At 41.4% G+C, this 25,236-nt stretch overlaps 1 protein-coding gene across 9 annotated transcripts in view; it reads left to right on the top strand.

Annotated features, from left to right (window-relative positions):
* The first annotated feature begins 5,962 nt into the window (after window positions 1–5,962).
* The window catches only part of CC2D2A (coiled-coil and C2 domain containing 2A), a 150,190-nt gene continuing 130,916 nt past the window's right edge, over window positions 5,963–25,236 (top strand). For 6 of the 9 annotated variants that reach the window (XR_013533186.1, XR_013533185.1, XM_002745968.7 and 3 more), the window contains exons 1-4: window positions 5,963–6,134; window positions 12,510–12,566; window positions 15,242–15,325; window positions 17,224–17,347. Coding sequence is in view for 7 of the 9 variants with exons in the window: in XM_002745968.7 (XP_002746014.3) it covers window positions 12,528–12,566; window positions 15,242–15,325; window positions 17,224–17,347 (247 nt within the window). In the remaining 2 variants the exon portion in view is untranslated. Of the gene's footprint in view, window positions 6,135–12,509; window positions 12,567–15,241; window positions 15,326–15,716; window positions 15,832–17,223; window positions 17,348–25,236 lie in introns of those variants that run through there. The other 3 variants (XM_078367481.1, XM_017970663.4, XM_078367484.1) reach the window with 1 other exon arrangement.

Below are 25,236 nucleotides of genomic sequence, written 5' to 3'. Positions count from 1 at the left end.
CTACACCAATTCTCAAAAAGGATATACAAATGGCCAATTAGTACAATGGAGCATAATGTTCTACATCACTACTCATCAGGGAAATGCAAATTAAAACTACAGTGATATACCACTTCATACCTTCTATGATGGCCATAATTTGAAAAACTAAAAATGGCCAAGTACAGTGGCTCACACCTGAAATCCCAGTCGTTTGGGAGGCTGCGGTGGGCAGATCACCTGTGATCAAGAGTTAAAGATCAGCCTGGCCAACGTGGCAAAACTCTGTTTCTACTAAGAATGCAAAAAATAAATAAAATAACCAGGCATGGTGGCAGGTGCCTGTAATCCCAGCTACTTGGGAGGCTGAGGCAAGGGAATCACTTGAATACAGAAGGAAGATATTGCGGTGAGCTGAGATTGTGCCAATGCATTCCAACCTGAACAACAGAGCAAGACTCAGTCTCAAATAAAATAAAAAATAAAAAGTAAATAAATAACTAAAAAGAACAAATGTTGGCTAGAATGTGCAGAAATTGGAACCCTTGTACAGGGCTACTGGGAATGTAAAATGGTGCAGCCACCGTGGAAAATAGTTTGGCAGCTTCTCAAAAGTGAAACAGAACTGCCATACGATCCAGCAATTACACTTCTAAGCATATACCCAAAAGAATTGAAAACAGGTAATCAAACACATACTTTTAGGCAAATGTTCACTGCAGTATTATTCAAATAGCTGAAAGTTGGAAACAACCCAAATGTCCATCAGCAGATGAATGGATAAACAAAATGTGGTCTATACATACAATGGAATATTGTTCAGCCTTAAAAAGCAATGACATACGGATATATGCTACAACACAGATGACCCTTGAAAACATTATGCTAAGTAAACTAAACCAGATGCAAAAGGACAATATTGTATGAATCCACTGATATGAAATATCTAGAATGGGCAAATGTATACAGACAGAAAGTAAATTAAAGGTTACCAAGGAGTAATGAGGGAAGGGAGAATGGGGAGTTACTATTTTACAGGTGTAGAGTTTCTATTTGGAGTGATGAAAACGTTGTGGAAGCATAGCGGTGACAGTTGCACAACATTGTAACTGCAAAAAACCATTAAAATACACACTTTAAAATGAGTAAAATGGTAAATTTTATGTTATATACATTTTACCACAATTTAAAAAAACTTACTAGAACCAGACAATTTTATAGAGTTGGCAGAAATAATAAAGCTAATTTTACTTGAACTGTTGCAGAGATGAGTGAGAGAGAAATATTAGTCTACTTTTTTCTTTTTTGAAGTTAGACTATCCTTATCTTAAAACGAGGCAAGAACAATATAAGGCTAATCTCAGGTAAGAACATAAATGCAAAAATTTCTAGAAAGTGGTAACTAAATCCAATATGAATTTTTAAAATATGTTAACAAAGTTGAGTGTATCCCAGGAATGCAAACAGAGTTTGACATTTAAAAAGCCTGATAATGCAATTCTCTACACTAACAGATCAAAGAATAAAAATAGCATTTAATCATCTCAGAAGATGTAGAAAAGAATCTTGTGATATGTGATTCAACATTTATTCTTGGTTAAAAACTATTTAGCCAACTAGGAACACTTAACCAAAGAATGAGATTTTTGCGTTATGATTTTAAACAAATTTTCTAGATTCATTTATTTTGCTTACATAAGAACTTTTGCTTACATAAGAAATGATGTTTTGGAATTATGCTTTTTGATATTTTTGGAACTTAACAAGAAGTTGTGTAATTCTTATGAATTAGTTCAGTATTAAAAATCAAAGAGGACGTGCCCAGCTAGCTCAGTTGCAGAGCATGAGACCCTTATAAGGTCAGGGAGGTAATAATCAGATGGTTAATTAGCACAAGAGTGGTGAACAAATCCTTCCTCTCATGGCAGTTGACCATTTCAAGTAGATAATCTCTTACAGTAAACATTAATATTTGTTTTCTTCACTTAATAAGGCCTTGCAACATTTACTATGTGCCAGGACTGTCCTAAGCACTTTACAATTACTAACTTAAGCAACCTTCTGGAATAGTTACTATTATTCACCTCAGTTTCCTACAGAGAAGGAAACTGAAACCTTGAAAGGTTAAGGAAGTTGACCAAGATCCCTCAGTTGTAAGATACAGCATTCAACTTTTCTCTCTTCTCTCCTCTGGAGAGAACTGGATATGGTGGACCTCATCAATTGCACCTTATATCTTTTACCTACTCTTCCCTATTTTCCATCTCTATGTGCCACATTTCAATTTTTTAAACCTATCTTTTGCATCTCTTCAGCTCTCTCGTCTGTGGGTTAGCACATTCTTTGACTTTTATCTAAATTCGTGTCTGTATTATTTATTTCTAAAAGTTCTCTCTGGTTCCTTTTTGAATGTGTCTGCTCTTTTTGACAGTGTCTCACTCCTCTTTCATATTTTTGAATCCTCCTTTTATCTTCTTGAGTATTTGGTCATTGTTATTTTTCCACTCTTCATCTGATTATTGTATTGCAAGAAATTCTTGAATATCCAATAATGTCCACTGGTTTATCTGTGGACTGTTGAGTGTACCTCCTGTGTTGTCTAATTTGGGGTTGTGAGCTTATCTTCCTCTGCGCTTACTTGTGGACATCCTGCATTGTCTATTTGAAAGTGTGTTCCTCCAGAAAAGTTTTGTAATAACTTCAACCTGGCACCCCACAGTGATATAGCAGCCGAAGGCCACTTTTTAAAAGTTGTCACATAGGGGCCTTCTAAAAGATATAAGGAGCAAAAATAAGACAAACTGCACGGTGCAAACAAATGGTTGTAAATTCTTAATATTCTTCTCACCACATGCAAATATAAGCCAAGACAGACGAGTTTGATTATTGTCTCCTTGTACCAGCACTAGATAGTAGATAGTCCCCTCCAACTGGAAAATATATTCTTTCATACAGTTGTTCTTGTATTACTCCTCTGATAAATTATACTTTTCCATTTTCGTGGTTCTCTCTTTTTATAACTGCAAGTATTAAATTTCTCAGCCTGAGATCCTTTAATGTTTTTTGTAATGCTTTTCTGTAAGGGCAATATGCTAGCTTTTTCATTGAAGGATTCAGAAATGTTAGTAGGTAAGGTCTGTACTTTATAATCACTCAGTTTTTCCAGAAAATAATTTTCTACTTTCTCTAGTTCTGTGCAGGTAAAGGTAGGATGGGGGCAGGGAGCAATGGTATATGCTTGTTGTCTAAGTTCTTGAGAAGGGTTCAGAAAGGGCCCTGCGATATCTGCATTTCATATACCCTTTTCAGTCCTGAGACACTCTCAGCTTTTGCAGTACTTGGGAACCTGAGGCCAGAGAGTCTCTGTTTCAACTTCCCTAGAAAAAAAACCCCCAATCGCCTCTGGGCAGCAGAAGATGAGGCAGATGTGGAGGACAGAAATAATGCCTGAGGAATGGGCATTTTTCAGGCTGCCAAGAATAAGGATCCTGGGGATCATTCCCTCGATGTACAGACTTTCAAATCTTTCTGCACTTTCAGCTCCATACCGCTCTCCTTGGTCTATGGTTGTACTGCTTTCCTGGGGCTGTTGTAACAAAGTACCACACACTGAGTGGCTTAAACAACAGAAATTTTCTCACAATTCAGGAGACTAGAAATTTGAAGTCAAAGTGTGGCGTGGTTGATTCCTTCTGAAACTTCAAGAGACAGTCTGTTCCAGGCCTCTCTCCTGGCTGCTGGTAGGAGTGTTCCCGGACTTGGAGATGGTGCTCTCCCCATGCGTTTGCATTGCCTTTCTTCTACTGTGTCTGTCTCTGAATCCAAATTTCCCCTTTAGTAAGGACACAGTCACCTGGGATTAGATCTCACTCTAATGACTTCATTTTAATGTGATTACCTCTGTAAATACCCTATCTCCAAATAAGGTCCCAGTCTGAGATACTGAGGTTAGAACGTCACCATCTTTGGGGGTAAGAGAGAACACGATTCAGCTATCCACTGCTACTCCAAATCCTGAGCTGCTGAAGTTCTACAGAGCGAATCAGCTCATTTCCTCATTTTCATGCCTACCTGCACACCCCATCACACACACACACATACATACACATACAGAGACTTAGCCACAAATACACTGACACATACATATGCATACAGGCTGTGTCAAAAAATGTACTCTGGATCTCATGCCTGTAATCCCAGCACTTGGGAGGTCGAGGTGGATGGATCACTTGAGGTCAGGAGTTCAAGACCAGCCTGACCAACATGGTGAAACCCCGTCTCCACTAAAAATACAAAAATTAGCTGGGCATGGTGGCACACACCTATAGTCCCAGCTATTTGGGAGACTGAAGCAAGATAATTGCATGAAGCCAGGAGGGAAGGATTGCAGTGAGCCAAGATCATGCCACTGCACTCCAGCCTGGGTGACAGAGTGAGACTCTGTCTCAAAAAAGAAAAAAAAAATGTACTCTGGATTTGTTTTAATTAGATATGGTAAGACACACAGACACAAACATGATTGCCACAAAAGAAGTATATATTCAACAGATCCCTAGAAACAAGAAGCATGGTGTCTTCATTCTTTTTCTACTGTTGTAACAGAATACATAGACTGGGCAATTTATAATGAACAGAAATTTATTTCTCACAATTCTGGTGGCTGGTAAGTCCATGATCAAGGGGTCTTCTTGCTGTACCATCTTATGGTGCAAGGCAAGAGAGCATGAGAGCAAGAAAGAGAAAGAGAGAAAAGGGTCCAAGCTCATTCTTTTATAAGGAATCCACTTCTGCAATAATGGCATTAATGCATTCATGAGGGCAGAGCCTTTACGGCCTAATCACCTCTCATTAGGTCCCACTGCCCAACACCACTGCGTTGGGGATTAAATTTCCAACACATGCTTTTGGGGAGACACATTCAAATTATAGAACATGGCATGCCACACAGGACCACATGGGGAAGGATCAGTTGGTCAGAAGGCAGAAGGGAGACAGCGGAGTACAGCGCAGAGCCTTTACTAGGGCTTTCCGAGGAAGGACTGGAAGAAGCAGGCTCGGGTGCTGCATAAACTTAGGGTGGATAGCTTGAGTAATCGCGGTGTGCTCTGGGCTTTAGTGATCTGGTATTTGGACCTGGGGTGACTTCGGACAGGAGGAATGTTGACTTAGTGTGTGAGAGTTTGATAATAGAGATGGATGGTTGTGAGGGCTCTGAATTGGTTGGCTTGTATATCAAAGAAGAGTTTGCGTATGTCAGGGGAATCATTTGCTATCTCTAGAAATTAGCTAACCTAGGAGAGTCACTTTCTTCAGGATCAAGGCTCCAAATGCCAGAGCATCAAGAATACAGAAAATAAGAAAATACCATCAACACACATACACACAAATATACACACACCATACACACAGACACATGCACACACACCCACTAGTCTACTTGCAGTGTGGTTTTCTTTGGTCCACTCATTCTGTACTCTTCCAGCTGCTTTGCCTCCTGCCTCTCCTTTTTTTTTTTTTTTAATTTTTTTGAGCCATAACATTTACATCGCTCTTCAGTAATTGCAGTGGGATTCAGAGAATAGGTAAAGATTAAACTTGTGCATTCAGCCTACCAATTTTACTGGAAAACACTTGAGTGCAACATTTGCTGGTTCCCTGCAGCACCTCCACAGAGTTTTTGCTGCTGCTATGTTAGACATCTTCACCATGTAATGATGACCTTTTAAGATTCTAAATCGCCCCACCTCTAAGCCTGTTCTTCATTAGAAATACAAGACGACCAGATGACACGAGGGAGGGGCAGCTCCTAAGGCTTGACCTAATTTCCAGTGCTGCCCATGTTGATTTCTCTCCGTCCTTCTCCTGTAGGCTGTGCATCTCTGCTTACCCAGCATGCTTGTACTCCGCTACTGGAAGTAACCTGTCACTTTAAAAGAAAAAAAAAGCCACTGAGTGACCTTCCTTAGGAACGGGTTGCTAAGCTGGTGTTTTTGCTCCAAGACATGGCTGCAGCTTCCCAGGGAGGAGCCCAGGGGCATCTCCAACATTCAACCTTTCCCTCCGGACCCTTTTAAGAGATTTCAACAGCACCGTCTCTCTCCACTGCCATCCTAGAAAGCAGAATCTGCAAAGTGCCTTTTGTAAAGTTTCTTAAGGTAAATCAGTTCTTAACTGGACTTTGGGCTGCAACAGTGATTTCCTGTTTTCAGTTACCCAGCTTGGAGTTGAGCCTCTCCCGGCTATGGTGAGACTGGATTTAATGGATTGTAAATTTAGGGGCTCTCATCGTTATTTATGTTTTTACTTTCTGAAATGGGAACATAGACCGTTACTCAGCAGCTTTGATTTAAGCTCTATCTGGTATCTGGATGTGCAGGAAATGTAAGTCAGTTTATCACAAGCCCTGAGTGACAATGCTCTCTGACCAAAGCTCTGTGAATCATTAGCTGCATGTTGCATTTATGGGCCTTTTAGTTCAAACTGGCTTAAGGGGAAAAGCACTAGTCACTTCGAACTACACTTTTCTTGGTATTAGACAGAGAAAGGGCTACTAACCACAGTGCTGAGAATTGCTGTGCTTTCCAAAGACTTCAGGAAAATCTACTGGCTGCAACTTAAGCTGATTGTTTATTTCCCTTCATTGCAAAGAGGTGCTATGAAAAGTTAATAAAGTCAAATAAGAAATATATGTTTGCTATTGCATTTGCATATAACCTTTTCTGCAAATAAATTCAGTGCCGGCATGAAATATCTCTCTCTCTCTCTCTCTCACTCTCTCTCTCTCCCCGCCACCCCTTATTGAGTCATTCATTCAAACATTAATGGAACATCAACAATGCATCAGGCAATGAGCTTCAGTTTGGAGTGTACAAACACGAATTACACAGGTCCATAAGCTCAGAGTTTGCTGGGAAAACAGACCTATGAACACATGATAAGAGTACAATGAGCTAAGTGCCATAAACGACTTACAAAAAGCACTGAGAGCACAGAGGGATGCCATCCAGGAGGGCCATCCAGCACGTACTAAGTCATGTAAATGCACTGGCCATATATCACATAACACAGCTCAAATGCGGTACTCATATGTACTCTTCGAGGGCAATGTATAGTATACTGAGCTGATCAAATGATTCTATAAAGCTATTTGTCACTAACCTCATGCTAAGGGAAACTGAATAGCTAGTAGAATAAGATAATATATTCCAAAAAAAAATGTATGTGGCACCTCCCCAGGTGTCCAAGCTCCAGGATGGAACACAAAAATGCTCTCAGGGGGCCGAGCGTGGTGGCTCAAGCCGGTAATCCCAGCATTTTGGGAGGCCAAGGCGGGTGGATCACGAGGTCAGGAGATTAAGACCATCCTGGTCAACATGGTGAAACTCCGTCTCTACTAAAAATAAAAAAAAATTAGCTGGGCATGGTGGCATGTGCCTGTAATCCCAGCCACTCAGTAGGCTGAGGCAGGAGAATTGCCCGAACCCAGGAGGCGGAGGTTGCGGTGAGCCGAGATCGCGCCATTGCACTCCAGCCTGGGTAACAAGAGCGAAACTCCATCTCAAAAAAAAAAAATGCTCTCAGGGTGTGAGGAAGAAAATACTCATGGGTAGAAGTGCAGGAGGTTTCAGAAGTACCATAAATGGAAGCAGCAAGGCAACTGCCCTGGGCCTGGCTGAAGGGAGGGAGAGATGGAACATGAGTTATGGTAGCTGGGGGTGGAAAGTGAGAGCTGAAGGTGGGTGGGCTTGAACATCGCCTGAGGTCTTTCTCATGACTCCTATTCTATCCCCCAAGCTCTTTTCCCTCCTTACTCCTTTCTTCCATTTTCCCTGTCCACCGTCACTTTTGCTTAGTAACAAAACCTACCTAATATGAATAGCCCAATCTATGCTAGGCATTTACACACATTTCATCATTTAGCCCTTATAAATTAATCACCCTTCAAGGTAGGAAGTATGATTGCAATGTTGCAGACAAAAAAAAAAAATTAGGTCTCAGAGAAGGGAAGGCATTGTTCCAAGATCACACAGCTAATAAATAAAGCTGAAGTTTGAACCTAGGTCCATATAATTCTTGGCAAAGTCTTCACTCTTTCTATAAACCCATGCTTTTACCATCCTGGAGTAGGGCACATATATTGTATTATTTTTCAAGCAGCAAATATGGAGTCGAGATGCATCGTATCTCAACCTCCAGGTATGGCTCTGGTCCACTAGTGACCCTTAGGAACAGTCCATTTATTCAGATGAAGGTTGTCCGTCCTTTCCTTGAAAAAATACATTTGGTTTTTCTTCACTGAGTAAAATAAATCATTGACTTAATGTAGCCTAAGCCTTTTCTCCCCAGTGCAATGCTTCACAGCTTTCAACTGTAACTATTTCTAGAATAGTGGGCTATTCTGGAAAGCATAGGATAATTACTGATGCCATTGCAAAAGCAAGAATAAACGGTGAGGCAGAGGGTAGAGTGGAGTGAGGGAGGACTTGGGAATCCGAGTCTTGGCGTCAACTTCTGAATGTGATGTGTAATAATTATAACCTTGAGCAAATCATGCAACCTGTCAGAGCCTCAGTTTACTCATGCAAATTGGGGCACATACTACTAAGCTGGGCATGTTATTGTGAAGACTAAAAAGAACATATGTCTAGAGTCAGCACAAAATAAGTGTGCAGTAAATCATAGCTGTTTTGATGTTGTCAGTAGGAATATATTAACAAGTACCAATGCATAAGATGATGGCAAGCTGCAGATTAAAACCAGGCAGCACTGATTTATCTTCTTAGCAACAGTGTTCATATAAAAAATAAATTTCAGTGTCATCTGATTTCCTTAGAAACTCATTTAAAGGAAATGATCAGGAAAGAATGAGGAGAAAAGAAAATCCCATCACATTTTTCATTTTCTACTTCTATTTTTTTCTTTCGTATGAACGTTTTTTTATAATTTATAGAGAACCTTTTTTTTTTAGTTGCCAAAATATTTCGCAGATTTTTTTTTCAGTTGGCAATGGCCAGACTTGTTCATTAGAGAGCTCTCCCGTACCTCATCCCTCTTTATTATCTGCCCCTCATTCACTCTAGGTTACCTCCTTGCCTTTCTATTTTCTTAGCTGCTTTTACATTTCCCTTCCTCTATTTTGTATACGCTGTGATGAGGTTTGTAGGGAAGACAATAGATTTCAGATGCTTTATTTCCCTCCAACATGCTAATTCCCCTGTAGGGTCAGTGAAACCTTGAGCTCAGATGAGCTGCTTAAATGACCTGACCAAGTCCCAGTTACGATCTGGGTTTTTGGATATTAGAAAGGGCTTACGATTTGTCAGCCATATGCCTGTTGTTTCTCCGCGTGTCTTCTCATTTAATCCTCACAGCAGCCTGGAAAAAACAGTGGAGCCTTAAAAGTCCCAGAATGTGGCTTTGGAAACACATCCAAGAAGTCAGTGACTTAGTCATTCATTCAACAAGTGTATATTGAATGGCCATGGTGTGCCGTAGTCCTAGTCTCTGGGGGTAAACAAAAAACAAAATGTTTCTACCCTCTTGTAGCTATATTCTAACAGGTATGGGCAGACATTAACACAGTAAGTGTGCATGTTGAGTGGGGATAAATACTATGAAAAAATTATTGCAAGCTAGTTAGGGAATTCCAGGTAGGTATTAGGAGGTGATTTTTGTATTGTGAATGGTCAGGGAAGAGCTCTCTGATAAAATAAAATGTCAGCAGATACCTGAAGAAAGTGAAAGAGCGAGAGCCATGCTGATATCTTGGGGAAAAGAGAACTAGGCAGCAGGAACAGCAGGTGCAAAGGTCCCGAGGCAAGAGGATTCAAGTGCAAATCATACAGGGCCTTGGAAAACACTTTGGATTTTACTCTGTTGACAAAGGGAAATAGGTGAGGGATTTTGAGTGAAGCAATGTCATGTTGTCACTCAAATTTTCATCAATTCACTCTGGCTTCAATGCAGAGAATATGGTAGGCAAGCAATGTGGGAAGCTGAGAAATTAGGAGGTTCTTGCAGCAGATTTCAAGAGAGAAGACGGTGTTTGACCAGGGTGATAACAGTGGAAATGTTTAGATGTGATTAGATCCTGAGTGTAACTTGAAGCCAAAACCAGCAGGATTTCTAATGGATTGAGTGTGATGTGTCATGTGAGACTGGGAAAAGAGTTAAGAATGACTGCAAGGTTTGTGGCCTGAGGAAAATGGATTTCTGTTTATTACAACAGGAAAACTGCAGTACAAAGTAGGCTCAGGAGTAAAAGCAAAGAACTTTATTTGAGGTGTGTCAAGCCAACTGAAGGCTTGACAAGCAGATACTTGAGTCTGGAGTTCTGGGGAGATGTCCGGACCCAGGATGTAAATCTGGGAAGTATCAGCATGCAGATGGTATTTAAAACCAAGAGACATGATGAGATGGCCAGAGGCATGAAAACACACAGAGCTAAGTCCCAGAGCACCCCGATCTTTGGTGGTCTGAGAGATGGGGAGAAACCAGCAGAAGAGTTTGAGAAGCAGCAGTCAGTGGGTAAGAGGAAACCCAGGAAAGAACTTGTGCCCGGAGCCAACTGAAGAAAGTATCTCAAAAGAAAAGAATGGGTCACTTCCATCACTAAGTGTCTCTGACCTTTCCGTGCCTGGCTTATTTCACCCACAAGTACGTGAGGACATGCAAATGACAAACAGGGCAATGTTATCACTTATGTGTGGGATCTAAAAACCAAAATAATTGAACTCATACAGATAGAGAAGAGAAGGATGGTTACCAGAGGCTGGGAAATGTAGTCGGGGTGGGGGAGGTTGTTTAATGGATTAAAAGAAGATAGAAAACACAATGGGAGGACTATCATCAATAATAATTTAATTGTACATTTAAAAATAACTAAAAGAGTATAAATGGATTGTTTGTAACACAAAGGATAAATGCTTGAGGGGATAGATATCCAATTTTCTATGATGTGATTATTAAGTATTTCATGCCTGTACCAAAATATCTTATGTACCCCATAAATACATATACCTACTATGTACCCACAACAATTAAATACTTTAAAAATGTTTTAAATGCCTCTGACCAAGTCAAGTAAGATGAGAACCAAGAACGAATCACTGGACATGGCAATGCAGGGGTTACTGGAGATGAGTCATTGGCCAGAGCAGTTTCAGAAAACGCTAGACCCCCAAAATAAAGAAACAAACTGGAAAGAAAGGAATGTTGTGAGGAGTTTTCCTATAATTGTTGAAAAATTGAGCAACAGTTAGAAAGAGAAGAAATGTTGAGACAGCTTTTTTGGTTGGGCTCAGTGGCTCATGCCTGTAATTCCAGCACTTTGGGATGCCAAGGCAGGCACGAGGTCAGAAGTTCGAGACCAGGACCAGCCTGACCAGCATGGTGAAACCCCACCTCTAATAAAAATACAAAAATTAGCTGGGCATGATGGCATGTACCTGTAATCCCAGCTACTTAGGAGCCTGAGTCACGAAAATCGCTTGAATCTGGGAGGTGGAGGTTGCAGTCAGTGGATATCATGCCACTGCACTCCAGCCTGGGCAACAGAGCAAGACGCCATCTCAAAAAAATAAATAAATAAAAATTAAAAAGAGAAGGCTTTTTTGGCTGGAAGCGATGGCTCACGCCTGTAATCAACACTTTGGGAGGCTGAGGCGGGTGGATCACACGGGCAGGAGATTGAGACCATCCTGGCCAGCATGGTGAAACCCGTCTCTACCAAAAATACAAAAATTAGCTGGGTGTGGTGGCATGCGTCTGTAGTCCCAGCTGCTCAGGAGCCTGAGGTAGGAGAATCTCTTGAACCCAGGAGGCGGAGGTTGCAGTGAGCTGAGATCCTGCCACTGCACTCCAGCCTGGATACAAAGCGAGACTCCATCCCCCGGAAAAGGTGGGAGCGGGGGGGCTTTTTTTTAAAGGAAGGGAAAAATTACAGCCCTTTTTCCACTGGTAGGAATGAGTCAATAGAGCAGGAAGAAAATCAGGTGAAAGTGAAGAATCATCAGGATCGAGGGCCTGGAGGGGGAGGAATGATGGGGCCCAGTGCACAGTTGGAGGGGCTGAGTGGGAACGAGGCAGTTCACAGTAGCAAGTAGAAGCAGAGGAGGTGGCAAGGCTCAGTGTGGTGGGAGGGAAGGGGAGGGGGATGGAGTAGCCCTCTCTGGTCTTGTAGTTTTACTCAGTTAAATGAGGGCAAAGGTCAAGAGCAGAGAGTACAGAAAGAAAGTAGCGGAGAGGCGCTGTAAAATGGTCCTTCTGGAGCTGGATTCCAACTAGTGCCATCCAACTCCACGGGCACAGTAAAGACAGGCTCCCAGGAACAGGAAGACCTGGCATCCTTCCTTTCTTCTGGCGCTTATGTCCACCAATCCTGGGCTCTGCTGGTATTCCTGGTGAGTGGAAAGTCTACTTAGCTCAAACACTTCATTTACCATCACGGCCAGCCTCATATATATCCATAGTAAGAAAAACGCTATTTCATTGATTTCAAAATGCCTGACTTCTTCATTATTCATTGTCAGGGGCCCATCTCAGCCAAAATGAATCCCAGGGAAGAAAAAGTGAAAATAATTACAGAGGTAAGTGGCCGCTTTGATGTGTTTGTGTGTGCACGCTTATGTTACACGTGTCTGTGAATAAGGAAGTTAGGCCAACCAGCATCTATTGCACATGTTAAAAGAAAAGCTTTAGATGAATTAAATTCAATAGAGTCTAATTATACAAAGAATGATTTGTGAATTGGGCAGCCCCCCAGCACCTGAAGAAATTCAGAGAGCTCTGCTCTGCTCTGTGGGCAGACAGCATCTATGGACTAAAGATGAAAGTGAAGTATAGAAACACCTTGATTAGTTACAGCTCAGTGTTGCCTTATTTAAACATGGTCTGATAGTAGGCCACCTGTGATTGATTGATTGAAGCTCAGCTGCTGTGATTGGCTGAGACTCAGCTATCTGCTATGGAAGTATACTCCTAAGTTAGCCTTCCAGTTAATTTACTAAGATTGCAGTTTGTTATGTAAGAATTCGAAGTACAGAGGCATCCTCAGACTAAATTTAGTTTAATTTAACACACATCTAGTAAATGCACCCCGAGGGAGCTATATCAGCTATGTGGTGGGAAGGGGAGGTGGGTGGTGAAGGAAATGAAGTCCTGCTGACATTCCAGGGTCTTACTTCCACCTGAATGCTCTGAAGCTGTTTGTCACCATTCTATGAACTCTGACACACAGCAGCTTTAAATTACTACCTATTATTGGGCCCAGCTCTGCCTGAAGCCTGCTGACTTCTAAAGACATTTAGAATGGAGGTAACAATTGTAGACACTTGCTAATACAATCCTCTGTCCATGGAGTCCTGCAATGCCTGACTCATTGTGTGCAAAGCTCATTAAAGCACTGCCCATGCCAGGCAAGGAAGGCTGTCTAATTTGAAGACTGAAGGCCACCCAACGAAAGAGAGAGTATTCCTCTCAGTCCTTACTTCTCTCTTGTTTCAAGGGCTCACTGGCTTGAGATGACAGAGTCAGAAATGGAGATGATATGCTGTCTAATGCAGTGCTCCAAAAAGCCCGAGGAACCTCATTATAAAACCATGCTGATTAATTTTAAGCAAGATCAAGTACCGACAAATCCACATAAGTTTATATTTGCTTATCCATTCGTATGACCGAGTATGTTTTGTGCCTGTCGTCCTTGGGGATACAGCGGTAAACAAACCTTGTACCCTCACAGAACTTACATTCTATCTTATCTGAAGTCCTACTGGATAGTTAGGATAGATGATGAAAACACAGAAAAGCAAAAGATTACCCAGGATTCTTACAAGTCTATTCTAAGTCAGTAAAAACTTAGAACTAAATTAAAAGCCATGCTTTCACACCTTTCAATATAATTATCATCTTGAGATCGAAGTTGGTGGACCCCTTGAACTAAGAACACTCCGTATTTGGCAGGCCCAAAGGAGTCAAGAGTGAGGATGGGGCTCAGAGGACAAATCACACACAAAGGAAAGGCCCAAACCAAGGCTATTCTCTGGGCCAACCTCACTTCCCTCCTCTGTTACTGCGGTTCATGTTTTCCCTAACCCCAGTGGCCAAGGGGAGTCAGGAGGAATTAAGGTCTGGCCCAGAAACCTGTATGATATTTCTTTGAAATCATATAGCTTTAAAATTCGTACTTTGTGTTCAAAATTTGTTTCGGTATAAAAACAGTGGCCAGGCGTGGTGGCTCATGCCTGGAATCCCAGAACTTTGGGAGGTTGAGGTGGACAGATCACCTGAGGTCAGGAGTTCGAGACCAGCCTGACCAACATGGAGAAACCCTGCCTCTACTAAAAATACAAAATTAGCCAGGGGGTGGTGGCGCATACCTCTAATCTCAGTTACCGGGAGGCTGAGGTAGGAGAATCAATTAAACCTGAGAAGATCGGGCCACTGCACTCCAGCCTGGGCGACAAGAGCAAAACTCCATCTCAAAAAAAGAAAACAAAATCCTAATTTTAGGAAAAAAAATTCTAGTAAGTTTGGTGTACCACAGAGAATATTCTGTGTTTATCTTGCAACTTCTTGTTCACCCAGAGGCACTTGTGCCCCAATTCATAAAACTCTAGTACTAAAAACTTAGGGCTTGAAGACTTTAGAGCTCTCAGCTCTAACATTTGATGACTAAAACATTAGAAAGTATAAGGTGGAAAGAGAAAATGAAGTCCGCGCTCTTAAAGGATTTTTTTCCTTTTCAAAAAAATCTGCCAAAATTTTCTTTACATTGAAGCTTTTTTGATGATGTAACATATATAATTATTATCCTTTTCCTGCTGGTAAGGCTGAGAAACAGAAAAACTTAACCTGTGAAATCCCTGATATGAGTCTGATGTCTGTCCTGGGCCATGATTCTTAGTCACCATTCTTAGATGGTGACTTTTAAGAAAAGACAGCATGTGGCTTTCAATTCTGTGTCCCCAGAGCCTAGAACATAGTAAATGCTCAGTAAATGTTGTATGCAGAAATGAGGACCTGGAGCCATGGAAGATCCAACATCATCTCATTTATGATGTTCCAATATGCATACGACTTTTCGAAAACATGTCTGTGTTGGAAGAGTGGATGATGATAGCCACACAGATTAACTGTCTCCTCAGTCACACTCAGCACTACTGGATGGAAGCCCAGGGTCAAGATGGGAGTTTTAATTTTAAAACATAAAAGTCATACCTCTCTTCCTATCTTAAGATTCTCTCCCTTTTGCATTTTAACAAAGGAGTTCATTGAAAATGATGAGGACGCAGACATGGAAAGACAGAAGAAGAACTCAAAGGTTCGAAGACAGCCAAGAAAGAAACAGGTAGGAAGTGACAAGAAACTGTGTCTGTGTATTATGTCATTGATCAACAACCCGCCTGCATCCCCAGGGCAATACAGAATCCACAGGGCAGCCTTCCTTCTGTTGGTACCAACTTTTGGCCTGCTCTTGCGGACCGTGAGGCAGAGATGCAGACGGATTGTCCAGGGTGCAGGAGCCTGATGCAGAGATTTATAGATGAGCCTCACAATAAGGTGGGGGTCTATACTTGGAGCATTTTTATTCTAAATTTTCTGCCATCTCCTGAGAGAGGAGTCTAGAATAAAGATGGAAGGAGCCTGTTTTAGTTTTTCACTGAAGGCCATAGACTATGATGGGCAGCAGATGGCAGTACAGGATTATAAATCTTGGGGAACTCCCTCTTTCCAACTCCAAGCCCAAATTCCACCTTAGTCTGAGGCAGAAGCCAACTCCTTTCTCCGGAGCCTGCTGGCAGATCCTTCCCCTCCTAGGCTGGGAGCATCCTGTGCAGGGTAAATCTTTTCAAGGTAAGTCCTTGGTAAGGAGTTGTCCTCTGAGAAGGGAGGCAGGGAAGCAGCTATTGTGGATGGACGCTCTGTTTGGAACAATCGAGATGCCAGCAGGGAAGGGAGGGTTGGGAAGCGCCATTTTGAGCCAGCAGTCACGTGAAGGGGCTGCAGAGAGGGGTGGCCAGGAGAGATGAGGAGGGCACAGGGAGACAGAAAGACCTCCCTCCCAGCTTCTCCCTTGCTCAGCACACTCTCGCTGGGGCAAGCTGGGCAGAGGAGTCACTTTCAGCCTTTCCTGCAGGCTGGGATGAAGCCTCCCAAGGGAGGGTGCAGGAGGTTGGGGAGGTGCTGCCTGGCCACGTGGGCTAGCTCTCCGGCCACTCCTGGGGACTGAGCAGACCAACAGCCAGACACAGCTCCAAAGCTTTAACCCCTTCCTGGGGGGTCAGTCTGCAGCTGTGCAGCCCGGGGCAAGGGGCCATGGAGGCAGTAGATTAAAAGGGTTCAAGCCCTTAGCTCCAGAGTCACAGGCACAGTGAGCAGTGAGTGTGACCAGTGCCAAGGCTGCCATGGACCTTAGACTGAAGAGGAGAAAGGGGCAAGGATGGGGAAGGGAATATAACAGTTCTCAAATGCTGAGCGATTTATGGGCCAGGCTTGGAACTTTATAGGTTGGGAGCATTGCAAGGAATGTAGCTGCACTCCACAATCAGAGTCACATGAGGACCTTTTTTTTAAAAAATAAATTCCACCCCAATTTACATCCGAATCTCTGTGCTTTGTACAATGACTCATACATTGTAGCATCTCAACAAATGGGATCTTTTTATTATATATTTTTTTAACAGATAAGAAAGCAAAGTATAAGAAAGTTAAATAACTTGCCCAAAGTCCCACAGTCAATCTGAGTTTGGAGGCAAGCTTTAATCTGTCTGTCCTCAAAGGTGTTATTGCCAATTCTGCTGCCTTGATTTCCTTCACTGAGAGTTTGGGGAAGGAACCAGAGGCTATTCTTGGGGGTTCCAAAAGGGGGGACTAAATATTTGCCCTGACTTATCCAGTGACACTTTAGCTGCTGTTTGCAAATTGTATGAAGTTGAGAACAAACTGATTTTCCTGCTTTTCTTTCCTCCAAATTTCTGCAGAGCTCTACATGTTACCTAGAAAAAGTGAAAATAATCATGTCATTTCGGGATGCCTCCGTAATTTCACAAGAGCATTTCTAGAACTCTGGGTTGGCACCTCTTCCCTGGGGGGGTACCCACAGTGAGTCAGGTGACAGGGACTGTGGTTATCCAGATATGAATAGTACTAAGCCCTGTCCCCTCACTGGTGACCCATCTTCCCAAGAGTGAAACAGACTCAAATGAAGTCCTGGGAGTCTCTGAACCTCTGACTTTCTTCCTCCAGCCACCAACTGCTGTCCCTGAGGAAATGGTGTCCGAAAAGTCCCACCTTGGCAACCAGGAGGAGCCTGTGCAAGAGGAGCCCAAGACCTGCCTCCTGAGTATGACAGCCCAGAGAGGCCCACGGAGTAAGTGCCTCTCTTCCATTCAGCTGGTGCTTGTTAATTGCCTACTGTAAGCTCAGCCCAGAGCACTATGGGGATTTTTTTATGAGTGTTATTTTTCATGCAATGCCACTGCTGCTCCACCCTCTTTACCCCAAGTTGGTGAGTAACTTTCTAAGTTAATCCCTGCTGAGGAGACAGGACACAAAGCTTCAAGATGTGTTTCTATAACCATATAATGTTCTTTGGATGTTTGTCCCCTCCAAATCTGAAATGTGACCTTCAATATTAGAGGTGGGACCTAGTGGGAGGTGTCTGGGTCATGGGGACACAACTCATGAATGGCTTGGTGTTGTCCTCTGGTAATGAATTCTTGCTCTATTCACTCACGGGACAGCTGGTTGTTAGAAAGAGCTTGGGTGGTGGCTCACACCTGTAATGCCAGCACTTTGAGAGATGAGGCAGGTGGATCATGAGGTCAGGAGTTTGAGACCACCTGGTCAACATGGTGAAACCCCATCTCTACTAAAAATACAAACATTAGCTGGGTATGGTGGCACATGCCTTTAATCCCAGCTACTTGGGAGGCTGAGGCAGGAGAATTGCTTGAACCTGGGAAGCAGAGGTTGCAGTGAGCCGAGATCGCACCTATGTACTCCAGCCTGGGGAACAGAGCAAGACTCCATCTCAGAGGAAAAAAAAAAGCCTGGAACCTCCTCCCCTCTCTCTTGCTCCCTCTCTCATGATGTGACATGCCCTCCCCCACCACTCTTCCTCTTCTGCCATAAGTGAAAGCTTCCTGAGGCCTCACCAGCGGCAAATGCTGGTACCAGGCTTATTGTACAGTCTGCAGAACAGTGAACAAAGTAAGCCTCTTTTCTTTATAAAGTACCCAGTCTCCAATATTCCTTTATCGCAATGCAAAATGGACTAACACAGTACATAAGTTAGGGATCATTAATTAGAATAGAAATTAAATATGCAGAAACTCAAAGAAAGATAAAATTGTTAGGGAAGACATATGTATCAACCGAGTGAGGCTTGAATCAGATGCTTGGAAGAAATGAGGGAGGTGTCTGAGGCTCCTGGTGACCTTGCCATTGAGGACACATACACTTCTCCCCCTCCACACGCCTTTTCTTCTTCCCCAGTACAATGAAAGTCATGAATTACCTGCTTATTGTAGGGAAAATGACCACCCTTCGGCATTGCTTTTCATGAAAAGTGGATTAGACAAGAGGAGAAGTGTTACACTTTTTATCTGTTACATAATTGTTAGACTGTTTTCCCTATGGCAAAGTTGAGAAATAAGTAACTGTTGGAAACTAGAGGACCTTGGAAGCAAGTTGACTCTTAGATTGGAAAAATATGGTTCTAATCTAAGAGCAATGATACAATGAGAGCTGTTATGAATTAATAAAAACAGAACCAAAGTTTATCTCATATGGCTCTTTCTTTTTCTAAATGCTCAAAATTATTAATTATTGAGGATTACAGCTTGTCAATTCAGGCTGCCATAACAAAATACCAAGAGGGGTCTTAAACACCATACATTAATTTTCTCATTGTTCTGAAGGCTGGAAGTCCAAGATCAGGGTGCCAGCATGGCCGGTTTCCAGTGAGGCCTTCCTTTGTGGCCAGCTGATGGCCACCATCTTGCTTTGTGCTCACATGACCTCTACTCCGTGCCTGCATTGGGGGAGGAGGAGACTCTGGTATCTCTTCTTATAAGGATCACTAATCCTAATCCTATCAGGGTCCCTTCCTTATGATCTCATTTGACCTTAATTACCTCCTATAGGTCCTGTCTCTAAATGCAGTCATACTGGGGGAGAAGACTTCAACATATACATTTTTAGAGAGGGGACACAATGCAGTCCTTAGCACAACTATTGGATATTTAATTATTTGTTTTAAAATCAAGGGGAAAACTGCCAGAAGAGGTGGCTAGCAATCAAGGCTCTGTGACATAAAGAGCAGACAATTTTCTAATCTCTAAAATGAAGAAAATACTGTCCAGTGTCACCATGGAGATGATCTGTGCATTAGTCACTTCCTCCACAAAAAGCACTATTTCTGAATTGGGGAATGGAAAGGTAGGGAATAGACAGAAGGCTGAGACCTGCCTGCCAGAGCCACACCATGGCCAGCCAGTGTCTGGGAAGTCCTGGTTGGAACTGGAAGCTGCTGATGAATTGGTAGCACTGATGATCCAAGACAAACAGAAGACATCCCCAGCAGTGAGGGGTGGAGCACATGGTGGATAAGGAACCTGTGGAGCCAGGCAGCTGTCAGAAATGAGAAGTCAAAGCCAGCAGACAGTTAGAGTCAAGAGAGCAAAGGAAGTATTATTCCAGTGACATTAGAGTGGGAGACAGACAAGTAATGGAATGATGGGTGCTGGGAGAAATGGCAGAGTGCAGGACTGCCCTAAGCAGGCAAGGGTGGCAAGGGAAGTGACAGAGGAATGGAGCCTCCACATAGAAAGGAGTCTGCTTGGGGAAGATTCAGGGCTTGGAAACTCACAGATGTATGTGCAGAAAAGATGGAGAGGGCCAAGAGTAAGATAGAAGGAGCCATGTGCTTTATGATCCAGTCTTGAAAATCACCTATCAGTGCTTTCAACGTATTTGTTAGAAGCATGTCCCTAAATCCAGCCCACATTTAAATAAAATCAGGCTCCTTCTTTTGAAAGAAGGAATGTCAAAGAATGTATGGACATTTTTTACTACCACATTAATTTTGCTTTAAAACTGTTCTTTATCTCACTTTTCTACTCAGAAATCTTACATTACATTACATAAAATCCACACTCTCTTATTTATTCCAGGTTCTAAGATCCTATGCAGTTGAGCCCCTTCCAGTTGTATTTTCCACCCTTTTCCTTACTGGCCTCCGAATGCCTCATGACCATCTGAGCATTCCTGGGCTTTGTTTCCCACCTAAAGGCAATTCTCCACTTGTCTCTTTATGAAGCTTGTGACTGAAAGGCAATTGAGGTGTTGCAGTTAAAGCCATAGGCTGTGGCTTAGACGACTGTGGGTACCAGCCTCTACCCGCCTTACTCCCTTGTGCAAGTTCTCCAACCTCCTTAAACTCTAGTTTCCTTATTTGTAAAATAGGGACAATAATAGATTGCATGAACACTGCCACAGAGTTTATACTCCAGTTGTGGGACAGATGAGATGAAAAAAGAGAAAAATGAAGTAAACTAGATAAACATAGAGTACAGCAGGTATGAGAAGTGCTGAAGGGAAAGGTAAAGAATAAGCTGGCAGGACTGCAGTGGGAGTGAGGGGCTGAGATGCATTTATGAAAGGAAATGAGAGATCCCCATGGGGAGAATGTTCCAGGCAGTGGTCTCAAGGCAGGAATGTGCTTGGGATGTTAAGCAACAGCCAGGAGGCAAGGGTGGTGGAAAGTGAGCAAGGAGAAGAAAAAAATAAAATAAAATCAGAAGGGAGGAGGGGAATTGTACCCAGCCTAGTGGGCCCTGAGACTTTTAATCCGAATGAGATGAGCGTCATTGGAGGGTTCAAGCCCAGGACTGACATAATCAGACTTAAGGCTGAAGGCTGCTGTGCTGAGAGTAGACTTTGAAAGGAGCAAGGGCAGAAGCACAGAGACCAGGCAGAGGCCAACAGCAAAAATCAAGGTGGGAGTGATTGGGGAATGGGACTGGCAGGTAGTGGAAGGGGTGGAAAGAGTGTGGGAAATCTGGGCATTTGGAAGGTAGCGACAAATAGGTATATTTCTTGATTGAACAAGAATTATGAATCCAGGAAGGTTGTATCCATAGTTTTTGACCTGAGCTACTGGGAAAATGGAGTAACTCTATTTTCCCGATAGTTTCAGAGAAGGAAAAGATGGCAGAAAGGACAGGTTTTAGGGTAGAAATTGAATGGACATGCAAAGTTGAGATGCTTGTTGAATATCCAAGTGGACATGGATGTATGGATATAGGGATCTGGTGGCTGGGGAGAGGTGGAGACTGGAGAGGGATTCCCTGACCTTTTAACTAGAATGTCCCTTTCCCACCTCTGTCCTCTTTCCTCTTACCTGGTTATTTTCCTTCAGAGCACTTATCACCTCCCAGCATTTTTCAGTCAGCTGACTATCTTGATCATTAGAAGGAAAGCTCCCTGAGAGCAAGACTTTGTCTACTATATCCATTGCTTGTTCCCCAGTGCAGTATTTGGAGCTTGATAAACATTTGTTGAAAAACTGCCATGGATATAACAATAAATACTCAATACAGGGCCCTGCCTCTGGCAACCATCATTCTACTCACTATCTCTATCAGATCAATTGTTTTAGCTCCCACATATGAGTGAAAACATGTAGAGTTGTCTTTCTATGCCTGGCTTACTTCACTAACACAATGTCTTCCAGTTCCATCCATGTCGTTGCAAACTGAAAGTTTTCATTCTTTTTATGGCAGAATAATATTCCATTGTGTATATGCAGTATGTTTTCTTCATCCATCCATCCATCCATCCATTGATGGATACTTAGGTTGATTCCATATCTTCACTGTTGTGAATGGTGCCGCAATAAAAACAGGAGTTCAGATGTCTCTTTGATATAGTGGTTTCTTTCCTTTTGGATACATACACAGCAATGGAATTGCTGGATCATAGAGTAGTTCTGTTTTCAAGGTTTTGAGAAAACTTCATATTGTTTTCCATAATGGCTGTACTAACTTCCATTCTTACTAACAATGTACGAGTATTCCCCTTTCTCTGCATCCTTGCCAGCATTTGTTATTTTTTGTCTTTTTGATGAAACCACAGTAAGATATCTTATTGTGAATTTGCATGTCCCTCATGATGAGTGAATTTGAGAATTTTTGCATATACCTGTTGGCCATTTGTATGTGTCCTTTTGAGAAATGTCCATCAATATTTTTTGCCAATTTTTAATGAGATTATTTATGTCTTATCTGTTGAGACAGTTGAGTTCCTAGTATATTCTGGATTTTAGTCCCCTTTCAGAGGAGTAATTTGCACACATTTTTTCGCATCTACTGAAATGATCATACATAATTTTTCCTTCATTCTGTTGATATGATGTATTACTTTATTGACTTGCATATATTGAACTAATCTTGCATCCCTGGGGTGAATCCCACTTGATTATGAAGAATGATGTTAACATATTATTGAATACAGTTTGCTAGTATTTCATTGATGATTTTTGCATCAGTGTGCATCAGAGATATTGGCTTGTAGGGTTTTTTGGTTGTTGTGTCTTTGTCTGGTTTTGGTATCAAGGTAATACTGGCCTTATATCATAAGTTTAGAAATATTACCTCCTCTGTGTTTTGGAATAGTTTGTGTAGGAATCATAATAGTTATTCTTTAAATGTTCGGTAAATTCAGGAGTGTAGCCATCAGGTCATGAGCTTTTCTTTGAAGGAAGACACTTTTTATTACTGCCTCTATCTCATTGCTTGTTTTTTTATTTCTTCATGTTTCAGTCTTGGTAGGTTGTATACGTCTAGAAATTTATCCATTTCTTCTGGGTTTCTAGAATGTGGTGTATAGTTGCTCATAATAGTCTCTAATGAGCTTTAAATTTCTGTGGTATCAGTTGTAATGTCTCCTTTTTTGTCTCTTATTTTATTTATGTGGGTCTTCTCTTTTTTCTTAATCTGGCTAAAATTTTGTTCATTTTGTTTATCTTATCAAAACATAATTTTTTATTTCACTGATCATTTTTTAAATTTCATTTTCATTTATTTCTGCTCTGATCTTTATTATTTTTCTTCTATTAATTTCAAGGCTTGATGTGCTCTTCATTTTCTGTTTCTTTAAGATGCATTATGAGATTATTTAAAAATTTTCTACATTTTTGGCATAGGTATTTGTTGCTATTAACTTCCCTTGGTAATGCTTTTGCTATACCCCATCGGTCTTGGTATATTGTGTTTCAGTTTTCATTTGTCCCAAGAAATCTTTTATTTTTTATTTTTTTATTTTTTTTTGAGACGGAGTTTCACTCTTGTTACCCAGGCTGGAGTGCAATGGCGTGATCTCGGCTCACTGCAACCTCCGCCTCCTGGGTTCAGACTATTCTCCTGCCTCAGCCGCCTGAGTAGCTGGGACTACAGGCACACACCACCATGCCCAGCTAATTTTTGTATTTTTAGTAGAGACGGGGTTTCACCTTGTTGACCAGGATGGTCTTGATCTCTTGACCTCGTGATCCACCTGCCTCGGCCTCCCAGAGTGCTGGGATTACAGGCGTGAGCCACCGCGCCCGGCCAATCTTTTATATTTTTAATGTCTTCATTGACCCAATTGTTGCTCTGGAGCGTATTGTTTAATTTTAATGAACTTGTATAGTTTTCACAGTTTCTCTTGTTACTGATTTCTCATTTTATTTTATTGTGGTTAGAAAAGTTACCTGATCTGATTTCAACATTTTTGAAATTTTTAAGACTTGTTTTGTAGCCTGTATGTAGACATACAGTCTATCCTTGAGCATGTCCCATGTGCTGTATTCTGCAGCTGTTGGATGAAATGTTCTTTAAATGTCTGTTAGTATTACTTGTTTTATATTGCAGATTAAGTCCAATATTAGTTTGTTGATTTTCTCTCTAAATGATCTATCCAATACTGAAAGGGGGTATTAAGATCCCCAACTATTATTAATGATAGACTTTTGTATGGAGGTTTAGGTCTAATAATATTTGCTTTATATATCTGGGTGTCTCAGTATTGGGTGCATATGTACTAACAAGTATTATATCCTCTTGCTGAGACCCCTTTATCATTATATAATGACCTTCATTGTCTCTTTTACAGTTTTTGTCTTGAAATCTATTTTATCTGATGTACCTACAGCTACTCCTGCTCTGTTTACATTTCCATTTGCATAGAATAACTTTTTCCACCCCTTTATTTTCAGTCTGTTTGCATCTTTATAAGTGAAGTGAGTCTCTTATAGGCAGCATATAGTTGGTTCTTGTTTCATTTTTTTAAGCCATTCAGCCACTCTATGTCTTTTAATTAGAGAATTTAATCCATTTATATTCAACACCATTGTTCATAGGGAGGGACTTACTGCTGTCATTTTCCTATTTGTTTTCTGGTTGTTTTGTTATTCCTCTCTTCCTTTCTCCCTTCTTCCTTTCTTAGAGTATAAGTAATTTTCTCTGGTAGTATGTTACAAATTTTTTGCTTTTTTTTTTTGTATCTGTTTTAGTTTTTTGCTCTGTGGTTACCATGAACCTTGCAAATAACATCTTATAACCAGTTATTTTAAGCTGGTGACAACTTAACTCTGATTACAATGAAAAGAAAATAAGAAGCAAAAACTGAAAAACTCTATATTTGTTGTTTCTACTTACCTCTTTTTTGTACTGTCTGTCTCTTGACAAATTGTTATAGTTATTCTTTTTGATAGTTTTTTTTTAGTCTTTGGTCTAAAAATATGAGTGATTTAAAAACACTGCAGTTACATTGTTAGAGCATTCTGTGTTTATCTGCATACTTACATTTACTAGTGAGTTTTATACCTTCAGATTTCTTGTTGCTCATTAGCATTCTTATCTTTTAGACTGAAGAACTCCCTTTAGCATTTCTTATAAGATAGGTCTGGTGATAATGAAATCCCTTGGCTTTTGCTTGCCTAGAAAAGTCTTTATTTCTCCTTCATGTTTGAAGGGCAACTTTACTAGATATAATATGCTAAGTTGGAAGTTTTGTTTGTTTGTTTTCTTCAGCACTTTGAATGTATCATCCCATTCCCTCATTTACCTATAAAGTTTCCACTGAGAAGTCTGCCGCCAGATGTATCAGAGCTACTTTATATGTTATTTGTTTTTTTTCTCTTGCTGCTCTTAGGATCCTCTCTTTATCCTCAAATTTTAAGTGTGATTTTTATAGACCTTGAGGTAGTCTTAGTGG

This window comes from Callithrix jacchus, chromosome 3, assembly GCF_049354715.1.
Source record: "Callithrix jacchus isolate 240 chromosome 3, calJac240_pri, whole genome shotgun sequence".
Lineage (NCBI taxonomy): Eukaryota > Metazoa > Chordata > Mammalia > Primates > Cebidae > Callithrix > Callithrix jacchus.
The sequence above is the reverse complement of the archived record's forward strand: the minus strand, read 5'-3'. Positions and strand labels throughout refer to the sequence as shown.